Genomic DNA, 13,560 nt, shown 5'->3' with positions numbered 1-13,560 from the left:
CTGCTGTTCCCTAGTGGAACAGACCCAGTCCCTATCTCTCCAGTTCAACGTTATTTTGTGCTGGCAGATTAAAGATAATGAGTGCAGACAGATACGGCTTTCGCTGCAGCAGGAGCTAATGTTAGTGGCTTTGGAGGTGTTTTTTCCCTCCTGAGCCACCTGTCATCTGTTTGATCTACAAAAAAAAAAAGCCAAAAAACCAACAATCCCTTTTTTGTTAATGTTGCTCAGCGTTAAACAAGCATCGCTGATTGAGGTCTTGTCATCCTCTGTTATTGCTGGTTGAAGACCAGAAGGAAGTTTCAAGGAGAAGAAGGGCCAAAGTGGGTCTCTTGAATCGTTTTGCAGGACCAGGAGAGACCGTGGCACCCCCTTACTGGGACTGGCCAGTACCTTCTGCCATCTCCTTCATAAAAGCGGTGGCTTGGACAAGGGGATGGGTATATTTGCATATATTGTCGATCAGAATTAATTTGTGTATTTCCAATGGCCTCCATGAAATTAAGTCCATTTTCTTGTTTGTTTCATAAAAAGAAGCGATGATGTAAAGACAAATGTAATGTCCTGCAGAAATAATCTAGTTTGGATTTCAAAGCTTTCTCTCCCTTTTCCATGGCCATAGCTACCGGATCACAGAGGGAAAACCCGCACATAAGAATCTGATGTCTTCTTTTTTTTTTAAGACAGAAATCTAGAAAAATATTTTTTGTTGCTTTTGTGTGTGTTTGTGGCATTTCTGAAAAACACAAGACAAAAAGGGGGAATCTGCCCCGTTTCTAACCTCAGGAGAAACTTCATTACCAGGTAAGGCCCAGATGGTCAGGTAACACCCACAATTATATCATTAATGTACAACAGAAAAGACGAGCTCTCCTGAGTAAGGGTAATATAGATTTTCAGCACCTGAAGCTGCAGGAGTATCAGCCAGATTATTTTCAACCTTTTCTGGAGACTTTGTGCTTTTCAGAATGTGCCAAGTGATCCTGCTGCTGACACCAGGGAGAGGTCTCCAGTGGCACCTTCACTGCAACATCTCCTGCCCCAGAACAAAGGAAACCTGAGGATGGAGAAAGGGGAAAGTCCCAAGGGCAAGGACTTCTCTGCATCAGTTTGCAGCTTGTCTGCCATCATCTGTAAATACCTTTTACCTGCACCACAGTGGGAATGGGGAAGATTTAAATATTAAGAGGTTGTATTTGATAATTCACCAGCTCCCTTCAAAACCAACCGTATTTTCGATACAAGAGGAAACATTAAATACAGGCTGTATCCTTTGGCAGAAAAGAATCCTCAGTCTGCATCAACATCAGCTCCTGCAGTTACTTAGGGATCTGTGAAGCTGGGAGACAAGGGAAGTCAGCATTGCCTCCTCCTACGTTTTGCTGTTCCACCTTTACCCTAAAAATATGGCACGTTTTGCCTCTATCTTCGCCTTCCTCTTTTGCACCATGACTACTTTTAATTAAAACCAGTCCTATTTCCCCTTCCTTTGCACAGTAAGCAAATCCCTCACCATCTCCTAGCTCTGCCTTTTGCTTTGGAAAAGCGCTGTGCAAGGAAAACTGAAATTACAGAGAGGCAGAATAGCATCATGGCTGCAGAGGCTTATTCTTCTGAATTGTCTGGCTGCATTTATGATAATCCCTTCATTCCATCTGCAGACCACGCACTGGTGCAGCAACCCCCTTTTCTAGTTCCAAGAAATTATGCATTCATTATGGAGGAAATTAACACCTCAAAGCAAACTATAATTAGGAATTCTTCAATTCGGTTTATGCTTTTTCAATTAGGCCCTCTATAATTTTAATCACGGGAGCATTAACATGTTTCCGGAATTTATATACCTGTAGTATAATTAAATCCTGAAATGCCTTAGTCTGCAGCAGCAAAGCAGAGCTTACTCATCTTCGCTTTTATAGCGTTTTTGTGTTATTATAGACACATTGAGGGGCACCTGCTAGCGTAAACATCGCCTGCCACATGCCACAGGAAAGAGCCCACTGAACCCATCATCCTCATCCTCACTGCTGGTAGAAGGGCTGCTGGCTGGGTAAAGCTTGTGCTCTGCTTCCGAGGGGTGGACGTTTGCCAGGGACTTGTGCCCAGACTCATCCCATCCCGTTTTAAGTACCTCAAGGAGCTGCTTCAATGAGGGAAATCATCCTCCGTGGTGTGCGAAAAGAGCCAAGCTCCTTCCTGGGGGCCGCCCCAACCCTGTGGTCAGGCTCCCTCCATCCCATGGAAGGGTCTGATTCTCATCCAAGCTCTGATCTAAAAGGAGACTTGGCATTATGCCTTGAGAAATTCTAACTTTTTAAATCTTTTGCTCCATTTGCTGTCATCCTTTTATTCTGTGATAACAAGGAAGGGGCATCTTAGCTCTGGGAGCTGTGAAACAAAGAAACGCCTTGGAAAAAGAAACCTTCAAACTGGCAACCATGGGTATTTTCTCCTGTTCCTCTGACAGCTTGATGTGAGGAAATGGCCATCAATTTGCGATTCTCAGTTTAAAGTTCAGACTTCATTAACCTTTTGATTGCTGGAATTTAATCTGATGGTTTACGTGGACAGCATCAAAGATTTATGCAAAAATATTCACTCCCCCACTCTCAGTATCCTCAGGCCTTCATAAAACTAAAAAAGTGTTAGCAAAAGCTTCACTGTAGAGCTAATAAAATGCTGCTTGACACAAAAGAATTGGCTCTATGTGTAATTTGATTGTTAAAATATTATCATTAAAATAGATGCAAATTTTATGGCTTTCATCTCCCATTTCTGTCTCCTCTCTGTGGAATGGTTAGTAAGACACAGCAGGTCATCCAGGCTCGAGAACGGCAGTGTTTCTGTTTCTGACGGCTAATAAATGGGCAAAGGCAGTTTTATGACCTCTTAAGGAACAGCATTCTCAGATGAACAGTATGCTGATCCTGTAAGAAAATGCATTTCCTATACCAGGTGAGACAATTGACCCCAAATGCCCCTTATCCTCCTTTTTAAGGCCAACACCTGCCTCTCCAGGGGGAACTAAAAAAAACCTTGAAACATCCATTCAACTAATCAAGCCATGCTACATAAGAGACTAAATATTCCTTCCTGATGCTTATGGCTGTCACCTTGAATCCTGATGCATCCCTTTATCTCCATCGCGCCTCTCTCCCGATACAGTAGGCAAAGCACTTCTAAGATCCAGAATAACTTCGAGTACCACTGAAATCGTCATGCATGTTCTAAACCCACCATCCAACTACTCCATCTGAAATGGAAACGTATGCTCAGGCTTGTAGTGCTCCGGTAGCTCACCAGGGCTTGGACACACAGATGAGGTCAAACCTTCAAATGCTTAATGTGCAACTCCATTCCGCTTCTTTTCGGCTAAATAAACACCACACTGAGCCATGCAGCTGCCATTATTCCATGCTTTTCATCCAAATTCTCCTTTTCATTCTCTCACCTTCACACGCAGCCAGAGAAAAAGCAAATCTGGTTTATCTTTAAGAGGAAAGAAAATTGCTCATTTACCTTCAAACTCTTGTCTAAATTAAAGGCTGAATGCCATGCAGGAGAAACCCAGCTTGAATGATTGCAGAACAATATCCCTAAGGTACATTATAGGAGATGTTAATTAATACAGATAATTAGGCTTATAACATCAGAAGCCTAGATTGATAACCTCATTCCTCATTAGATAATACAAAATTAAAAGATTTAATGTGATGACTGTTTGCCTTGTATTCAATCAACCAGGTCATGTGGTGCATACATTTGGATATGAGGTTAGAAAAAGCAGGCCAGGAGTTTTATTTTCCAGGTATTTATAACGTGTCTTCCAAGGCAACTGAACTTTCAGAATCACCAAGGGCATGACAATTTGTTATGCTCCCCATAGCTTTCAACATTAGAACCTTTTTTTATTGTTTCACTCATCCTTGACTCCAGCCTTTATTTTCAAACACAAGGTACGCTGCGTGGGAGTTTTAAGAACACGAAATTGCCACCCTGTCTTGGCATTAATGAATTAATTATCAACGTAATGCCTGAGGCAAACTCAGGTGATGCCACTACGAAGCTGCAAAGCAGCAAGCTGAACATCATTGCTCCCTTGTAGCTATGGAGATCTACACACCAAAGCCACCATCTGTAAAACAAAACAAAAACCCCAGCAAATTTTGCAAGTTTATAGCTGCTTGTCCTTCTTGTCTCCGTCCTCCTCCACCACAGAACCAAGGTCACTAGGCTTGCAAACCACTCCTTCATAAGGGTAGAATGAACCACTGTGCATTAAAAGCAAAATCAAAATATGGATGCTAGTGAGAAGAAGATAGGAAAGGTAAGCTCAGGAGGAACAGATGATGCCTGAAATCCCCAAAAAATAATTATCTGGAGATTAAAGTTACAGCCAGAAATTCTCCGTTTCTCCTTTTGTTGCAGATCTAGTCAAAGTCTCAGTTCTCCAACATAAAATGGAAGCAATATCTTTGTCACAGGAAATTTTTATTTGTTACTATATATAGGAATACATAAGGACACAGATATATCATACGCGATTGTTTGCTTGGAGAATAGCTTGAACATAAAACCAGAAAAAACCCACTGTTCTTAGGTGTTCCATTAAACAACATTACAGCTGTTTTATCTTAATTTGTTTAGCACCATGTAAACCAAAAATATTTCTTCTATTTCATGCTTGGGAGGCCAAGAATCAGATGACAATACTCAAGAGTAACATGGGGCTTGGTCTGTATAAATTAATTTCTCCTACTGGCTGGCTGTTGATATGAAAATATTTGTTTCACCTTTGCTCAGTACTTCTAAATATATTCAAAATATTTAAACTCCTGTTCTCCTATTTAGATTTACTTATTTCCTTTAAGATGTTAATTAATAAACTCACCCACCATTCCTCACAAAACTGACTACAAGTATCTGACCACTGCACATATACACAATAAATGACCGTTACCTGAATATATTTCTCTAGAATCACCTACACGGGCTACTCACACTGCATATATATTTTATATATATCTATATTTCCCTCCCCCCAGCAAATATATATATATGCATAAAGTCAAGCGCAAAGATGGAATATCTTTGTTCTAATAATACTGTTCTTTAGCACAGTACAGGGGTCAGGTGCCTAAAGACCATCCCGTATCTGTGTGCTGGCAAACACACAAAAGAACATCGCAGATTATTTACTGATACACATCAGAGAACTGCAGGAAGACAGGAAGCTCATGTCCATCTTTTTCCAACAAAAAAGTTCTCCACTGCCTGAAACTCCCAAAATAACTGCGACTCTTCTCTAACGTCCTTCTACAGTGTCCTACGGTTCCAATACGCAGAGCAGCATATTGACAAGGCAATCACACCTAAGGGGAACATTTATTTAAACTCTGAAATCCTCAAAACTAATACATGGTCTGGAAATTTGATTTTCTCCATAACAGTAGTATAAGTATATTGACAGAAGCAACCACACGTTAATAAACCAGATGGACTTCCAAATATCCAACACACAAAAAACAGCCCAGTGGACATGTCATGTAGATAAAATCCCTCACAGTGGTATTTTCAAGCAGTGAATGTGATATAAATTCTCAAATAGAGGTCTAAAGATGTCATATCTGAATAATCTATGAAGGACTGACTCAGCCCTCCTGACAATAACAGATTCAAAGGCAGAATTATCCTCAAAATCACATTGGAGATTTTCAGGAAGGAGTTGAGGAGTAAAGATTGAGAACACTTGCATTCTTCTTTCCGCTTCTGAATCTATTATAGATGAATGTCAGTCTTCAGCAAATCAATCATAGCACCATTCACGGGTTTTAGATTGATATAAGAACACCTAAAAGTTATTTTTAAAGGGCAACGTGGAGTCAAGCTCTGCAGGTTATACCATGGAAAATAAAGGCAAGAATGCCTGTGTCACAAGGGAGAATATTTATGCTTGCTGAGGCTTTTTCTTTCTTTTGGCAATAGGACAAAATAGATCAAAGAATACCTAAGTTTATATTATTCCTATTAGTTCATATGAAAGCATCTTCATCGTTATCTGTAGATCATTAACAATGCCAAGTTCATGATCATTAGTTTTATAAACAACCTCATTTAAGTTATTTATCCTGAGCGCCGGGGAACATCAGAACTGTCTTCCTGTTGAAAGTGACTTTAGATTTGGTGTACCTGCATTTCAGATTAACGGAAATACAATGAATCTTATTTTAAATATTCCACAATATTACTCCAAAAATTACCTTGCAGACCATACTCCATCCATACACTGCTCAGACTGCAGCAGAGTGAAATAACACAACAAAGTCACATCACTATCTGATGTATAGATACTCGTTTACAGTCACACCACACATGTACTCCAAATTCACCACCCTCAGCATTTAAGGGGAAATATTAAGAATAATTACTGCACAGTATTTTCTTTTTTTCATCTTCACGGTTTGGCAGTATTATATTAATTATTATATTAATATATTAATATTCATTATATTAATAGTATTGATTAATTAATATTTATTTTTAATATTTTTATTTCTCTAATATTTATTCTTTTAAATAATTAAATATTAAATATAAAATATTTAATATTTTTGATAATAATTATTAATTAATAGTTAATATTATGGATTATATTAATATATTAATATAAATTAATTATTATATTAATATATATTAATAATCCAGAGCACTGCAGAGCAGAAACTGTCAGGTCGATGGGGAGAGGGGTCGACCTATTCCTGTGTGCTGAAAGATTTTATAAGGAGGTGTAAGGAAAATCCATTTCAGACTATGTTCAGGTACCTTTTGGGACCCATTCTCAAACTGGGATACAAAAAAATCAGGATGTGAAAGAGAAGGGACAGAGGAAAGTTTGGTCGTGTCTGCAAGGGAGGGCAGGAGAATGGGCATTTGAGCAGCTGCATCCTGCAGCATCCCTCCAGTGACCCCCGCACCCCGCTGCTGCTGCACAACGGGATTTCTCAGCTATTTGTCCCAAATCTGTGCTTACATTAATGCCTTCGGTAATTGGACAAGGGATGGCATCAGACTAAGAGGGGCTCTAAGTCATTTAAGGTTGTATCAGAATTTTAAAGCATTTTGAAACTCAATTTTATCATATTTAATAGTGATGAATGGAAAACACTAAACCTGTGCAGGAGAAATAAAATGCACACAACCAAATGTAGAACAACTAACCAGACAAAGAGGATACATTTGACCTCAGCTTGAATAGAAAAAAAAACCCAACCCACCTGAAAAAAACTGAGGGGGAAAAACCATCTCATTCTTTTGTGTTAAAGAGTTTCACAAGCAGTTCACAGTATGTTATTCCTCTAACCTGCTGGGTGCTGTTGAGGCCTCTGAGGGAGTGCTACCTGCTTTTGGATACGGTATTTCAAGAGAATTTACACAAATTGGAGAGTGTGCAGAACAGACTGAAAGAAAAGGGAAGAGGCTGGGAAAATCTAAGGTTGAAATAACTGGATTTGTTGAAGCTAGACTAAGAACAGTCTGTGTGGTTATACAGAGAAAGGTATTCACACATTGTGTGGCTGTCACAGTTAATAAAAAGCTATAATTCTCCCCAAGACCCACCCCCCAGGCCCCCATTCATTTTGGTTTTCATACACACAGCTGTAAATCAATGAAATGGACTCATTATAGGAAGGAATCTTATCACTTAGATGTGGCACGTAAATATTGCACTCTCTGCAAATGCGTGTATAATAGGCTACAATGCAATTAAAGAAGTCAGAGTGAGAATTTATGAAAATCTCTACCAAATATTTTTATAACAGGTGTATTTGCTGGAAAAGACATTATTCACTGAATGCAGTGAATGACTTCAACAAAAATCACAAGACTTTTCGATAACAGGACAAAATAGCAACAGTCTTTAAGACAGCAGGTGGTAAAACGAGATACAGGAATGTTCCCTCATATAAAGAAATAAAACGAAACAGAGCTGTGTTTTTACTGCTCTTTTCCAGCAGAAAAACATCCCTAAAGGACTGAGAAAATAGGCTCCTAATTCACTCATATGGAGTACCAGAGATTGAAAGGAAAACTTTAAAATACATTAGTCAGAAAAACTAGAAAAGGGATGGTGCTAAGTCCTAAAGGGCAGATTTTTTGCTTGAGAATATCAATGCAATTTGGGGAAAGACTGTGACACAGGGTGGACCACCAACTGATACAGGGTATTTCTTTAAATCAAGCAGTATACACCTGAGCAATTTGCTCCCGAATACTTAGTAGGACATCCTTCAAACGCTCTAAGAACCTGCCGGTGGAGCACAGACACCCAAGTCAGTTCCAAAGAAGGAACTATGGGTTTCTACAATACAACCCACAGGCGAAATTTCAAAAGCCTTTTGTGAAAACTGGAGGTAAAAGCCTGAAGCGCCCACAGGGAGGTGATGGCTGCTGGATACCTCCGCAAAGCGCCACCCAGTATTTCTATCAGAAGTGATTCAGGTTCCTGCTCTCAGCTGAGGGCACTGGCAGGATCAATGACCAACCAACACTTAAAAGCCAGTGACAGATAAGGCAGTGCCAGCTCAGAGGGAAGTTTGTCCGTCTGTGCTGGTGCCTTTCACCAGTACAAATTCATCCAGTCAGAGAGAGGGATGCAGTACGGACCCCGTAAGTGGTGTTTCTGCAGGCAGCGAGCAATCTGCAGTCCATTGGCACTTACGGATACGGTTCAGTGGGACTTGGCAGTGTTAGGTTTATGGTTGGACTCAATGGTCATGAAGGTCTTTTCCAACCTGAATGATTCTATGATTTCAGCATCTCATCATTAAGAATGGGACCCAGCCAGAAATGTTTTCTGCAAGGTCGTTGCTCTATTCCACAGGTGCCTGTGCAGCTCCCTGCCCCTAAATCCTCTACTCTGCCAGTGGAAATGGCGCTTGCCTACAACTGGCAAAGTCTCCCTAAGCCAGACTCCATCTTTTCTGAACTAGACCACTACTTGGAATCATAGAATGTCCTGAGTTGGAAGGGACCCCCAAGGCTCATGGAGTCCAACTCCTGTCCCTGCACAGGACACTCCACAGGTCACACTGTGTGTCTGAGGACGTTGTCCGGTCTCTTCTTGAACACTGTCAGGTTGGGGCCGTGACACCTCCCTGGGGAGCCTGTTCCAGTGTCCAACACCCTCTGGGTGAAGAACCTTTTCCTCATGTCCAACCTCAACCTCCCCGACACATCTTCCTGCCGTTCCCCGGTTCACTCCACATCAGCCCAGGAGCAATAGCCGGGTTATAACATAAAGATGTGACGAGTGCAGTTAGATCCAGAATCTGAACAAAGGCATCCACAAGCTTTAAAGGTAGTTTGGGCGTTTATATGATAGCTACAAAAAGGTCTCATTCATCACAGCAGAGAGGGCAGAAGACAGAAGCCTGAAGCCTCCTCCACCTTAGCATGGCGATGCTCCATTCAGAGCATCGCAGCACCCGGATGCACGTACTGCTGTATCCCGTGCTGCAAAGGCATCTGAAGTGACGCTGAAAGGGTAATAACCCCGTGCAACACCATCAGTAATCCTTCCCGGAGGTTAACAGCGGGAGGCAAGTAGGTTGAGGCGTTTATAAAAGCAGACTGTGAAAGGCAGAATCAACAGCAGAGTCGGCCTTTTAGTCAGCGCTTGCTTTCAGCAGCTACATTATCAGACAAGAATGAGAGAGGTGTGAGTGAAACCCGGGGAGGAAGGAGAAGGGAGAACTGTGAGAAAAAGACAAAACGCTTACCTGACAGGTGCTCCCCGGGACTGAGCGGGCTTCAGCATCACGGTGATGGTGGTGTCAGTCTCATTCAAAGGGGAGTCAGTGTCGTATTCTGGCATCGATGGTGCTAGAGCAGAACAAAGAGCAACACGTTAGTTATACACCAGTTACTGCCCTTGGTAGTGATGGCAACGTCTTATTAACGTTTCTTGGAGACTGTTTAACATTTCTCAAATGAAACATCAAAATACTTTGCCATGTTATGACCAAAATTGTCAAAACTGCTTAAATATTTGTCAACCTTTTTCCTATTAACATTAAACAGGAATTGGACACCCAGATCTTCAAGCTGGCTTTGGAAAATCCTGTCTTGCATTTTTAAGACTTAGTAATCCTTTGAGAAGCGATCACTCCTTCAATTTTAAAGGTGAAGAAAGAAAACCACACAGGGGTTGAAAAATACCACTTAGGATGAGTGAATCAGACGGAAAAAACAGAAAAATTCACAGGAATAGTTCTTCTGTAACTCACAAGGAGAAGCTGCATTGTGGAGGTCCTGTATTTAATCCTCTCACAGCGATTTCTGCCGTAATCCTGTTTACAATCAGGACTTTCATCTAAATGTCTGAAAACTGTCAAGAATGGTGGTTGCTATTATCAGCTCAGCTACTGACTTCCCTGTCTATAAGCTAGCAATGAGTTCAGAACGATGCCAATTCCGCAACAAGGATTTCCCTGAAAACGGTGCTCTGCATCAAGGGGAAGCAGCACAAGTCATTTAAAGAAGATACACGTCAACAGCGCTTTTCTAGACCAGACATCACCCTGCTTGCTGGAGCTGCCACAATCCGAATTGTTCAGCACTCGCTGTGGGCAGAGGGGATGCTGCTACAGCACAACAGCGCTACAAAAGGGTGTAACAGCAGGACCATTTTGGACACAGAAACAGGCTGGGTTCTGCCTCTGCAGGCTCCATCAACCTGCTTTGAAGATGCTTCTTCCAGCCTGACTGCGGTTTCTGATATATTAGCTGTCTTGGATGCCTCCTGGCCGTGCATGAGACCTGTGTAGTTATCTTCTGTAGTTATCTTCCGTGTAAAACACAGCACCTGCCACAGAGAATTTGCAGTCTTACTTCCAGACACCATACAGTTATGAAGCAAATGGAAGAAACACAGGTCTTGGCAAGACTAGCTAATGGTGTTGAGTATAATTCAGCAATCAGAGCCTGTATTGCTCACAAGACACTACAACGAGATACAGTGGTTTTCTTGTGTACTCAACATGGAACGGTTTTGTAGTGCCTCAATAAAATTACAATTTGCAGTGATCGCTCTAAAACAGCAAGCACTGCTCATCAATTTAATGCCTACTTTGCAAGATCCCAGTCCTGCCCAAGGACAAGTCCTCAGGAATTCTGCTATTTAATTGTGATTAAGAAATAAATGAACATGTCCAACCATATAAACATATGCACTCACACATTGCTACAGCATAGATGTCTATTCATTTTAAAATAGATACAGTCTTACAAGGACATTCCAGTCAATGCAAAAATCCTCCTTCTCCCTGCTAATCCCAGGAATCCCCCTTAAAGGAACAGAGAAACATCATAGCTATTTAATAATACTGCAGGAAAATCCGGGGTTGTCTTTTTGTGGTGTACCTGATGTTACAAATCTACAAACACTGTTCATCTCTCTCTTATCACCTCAACACAGAAAGGATCTCACTTTAATTTCTTCTGTCTCCATTCATTAGAACAAAGGAAAAAATGTTATCTTGGCTGTTTTTTCAGTGTATTATTCTTGTCCTGGCAAGGATTCCGTTAGTGAAATTGGTGTGTAAATGTGTTCTTTGTTTCATTCGAGACCATGCTGTACAAAGCTAATATTAATGTCAGTGTCACTGTTGGAAACAGCGTGGTTGGACTTGAGGGTTTCTTCCAACCAAAATTATTCTATGAGGGCAACGGCTAAGTTCTCAGTAAGGCTTATTTTGCACATAAGATCATTTTATTATTCTGTGACATGATACAGATCACATGATGCTTAATTGCCGTAGAAGCATCCTTGCAATATCAGGGTGGGCAGCCAATCCACCCAGTAATTTCCGAATTATATGGATAGTGCTGATCATGCAATGAGATAATCCAATGCCAGAGACTGCCCTAATGCCTGCATGGAGTCTGTGCCCACCTGTTGTGAACAAGATGTTTGGAAGATGGAAAAAAAACAAAGACGATAAACCGAGCTCAGTGTGCATACAGGTAATAATCATGCAGGCTTCACAACTCCAGCACTCGCTGAATAATAAAATGCAAAGAAATGGAATCAGAGGGAAAAAGCACTACCTTTATGTGCTGTTTTCTTTCCCTGGTCACGAGCGAATACGGTGCACATTGTGCCTTCCCTTCACAGCAGGGCTGCGTGAACCCCAACAGCCCACGGAGCTCTTAGGACAGTTAATGGCTTTACTGCAAGTGGATGAGACGTGGGCTTTTGCACTAAATGTTAAGGGCTCAGACCCTGCCGATGGTTAGTGGAGGGAATGGATACATTTCACTTCCTTAAAAACACTGTCATTTACTGCTAACAACTTGTTTTTACTAACCAATTTTGAAATAGGGCAATGGAAAATATGCACTGTTGTGCACTTTTTTCCATGGCACTCAGCCACAATTCCAGGCATTACAAGTTTCCTGAATGTCCCAATCATTTATTTTGGCTTTACTGAAAAAAAAAACCAGTTAAGGTATTCAGAAAAACAACAGTTTTAAACTGTTAGAAAACCTATTTTAGCGCTATCAATTAAATGTTAAAATTAATTGTCTGCCCAATATCATCTCTACCACCGCTTTATTCATTTTTTTCTAATAGCTAGCCTAAGTTTCTTTTTTTTTTTTTTTTCCCCAGGAGACACATGCACCATCTCTTCTCAATACCTCTTGATTTTAGTGCCTTTCTTACCCTCATCTGCTGACCTCAAGCTCTCCCTCTGCCCTTCCTTGGAAAGAAAACATAAAACCAGCTTTCCTTCTTTATTTTTAGTCTCCTTGCACTATTAATTCAATTACTTCACTACATCCATTTTGGTGCATTCTGAAAATAAAAGCCACATTATTGAAGGAGCTTCCCCTGCCACGCAGATAATAATAACCATTATTATAGGCATAGTTCATTTGTAGAACTAATGAAGGTTCTCATTTAAAATGCTTCACAAAGACATTTATGGATATTTAAGACATCCACAAATTAACCACTGCATTTGTAACCTGAACAAACACAGATACTGGATTGCTGCTGTTTTAAAAGTTTGCCCTATGAAACTTCTAGAGGAGACAGGATGCTGAATATCTTTTGTATTGTTTCATGCATCAGCTGCGGGTCTAAAGAGCAAAGCCATAGAAAATTCTTTTCTCTTCTTCTCCAAAGCAGTACCTGAAATCTTAGTTGCAATTCGGGTTGTGATGGGTGGCCCAAAGCCCTTGACTGTGCTGGCTTTGATGGTGAATGAATACGTAGTCCCCGGGTATAATCCTACAAAGAGGTGATGTGTTTCATTCCTCAGTTTGAAGATTTTCCCTCTTTGGCTGGACAGGTCAGCACTGGGATCCAAAGACCCAACGGCCTTGTACGTAATCTGCAAATGAAGAATAAGGAAAGTAGGTGATAAGGGGCCTTCTGGCCTTGCCCTGCTCCCCGTTCTGCCATCGCTTGAGAACAGACATTGCAAACACAAGGACAGACATTATTGCAGTATCTCCAGTGTTTCTGTATTTGGATGCTGGCAAACAAACACAACA

The 13,560-nt window shown here is 41.0% G+C and overlaps 1 protein-coding gene across 3 annotated transcripts in view; it reads right to left on the bottom strand.

The window, feature by feature from the left end:
- Window positions 1–13,560, bottom strand: part of PTPRT (protein tyrosine phosphatase receptor type T) — a 441,556-nt gene that overhangs the window by 103,213 nt on the left and 324,783 nt on the right. For all 3 annotated transcript variants that reach the window (XM_065645693.1, XM_065645694.1, XM_065645695.1), the window contains exons 10-11: window positions 13,196–13,397; window positions 9,780–9,882 (exon numbers count right to left, since the gene is read on the bottom strand). In XM_065645693.1, the coding sequence (XP_065501765.1) occupies window positions 9,780–9,882; window positions 13,196–13,397 (305 nt within the window). The remainder of the gene's footprint in view (window positions 1–9,779; window positions 9,883–13,195; window positions 13,398–13,560) is intronic.

Source organism: Caloenas nicobarica, chromosome 15, assembly GCF_036013445.1.
Source record: "Caloenas nicobarica isolate bCalNic1 chromosome 15, bCalNic1.hap1, whole genome shotgun sequence".
In the NCBI taxonomy this organism is placed as follows: Eukaryota; Metazoa; Chordata; class Aves; order Columbiformes; family Columbidae; genus Caloenas; species Caloenas nicobarica.
Note: the sequence above shows the minus strand (reverse complement) of the source record. Positions and strands in the feature narration are given on the sequence as shown.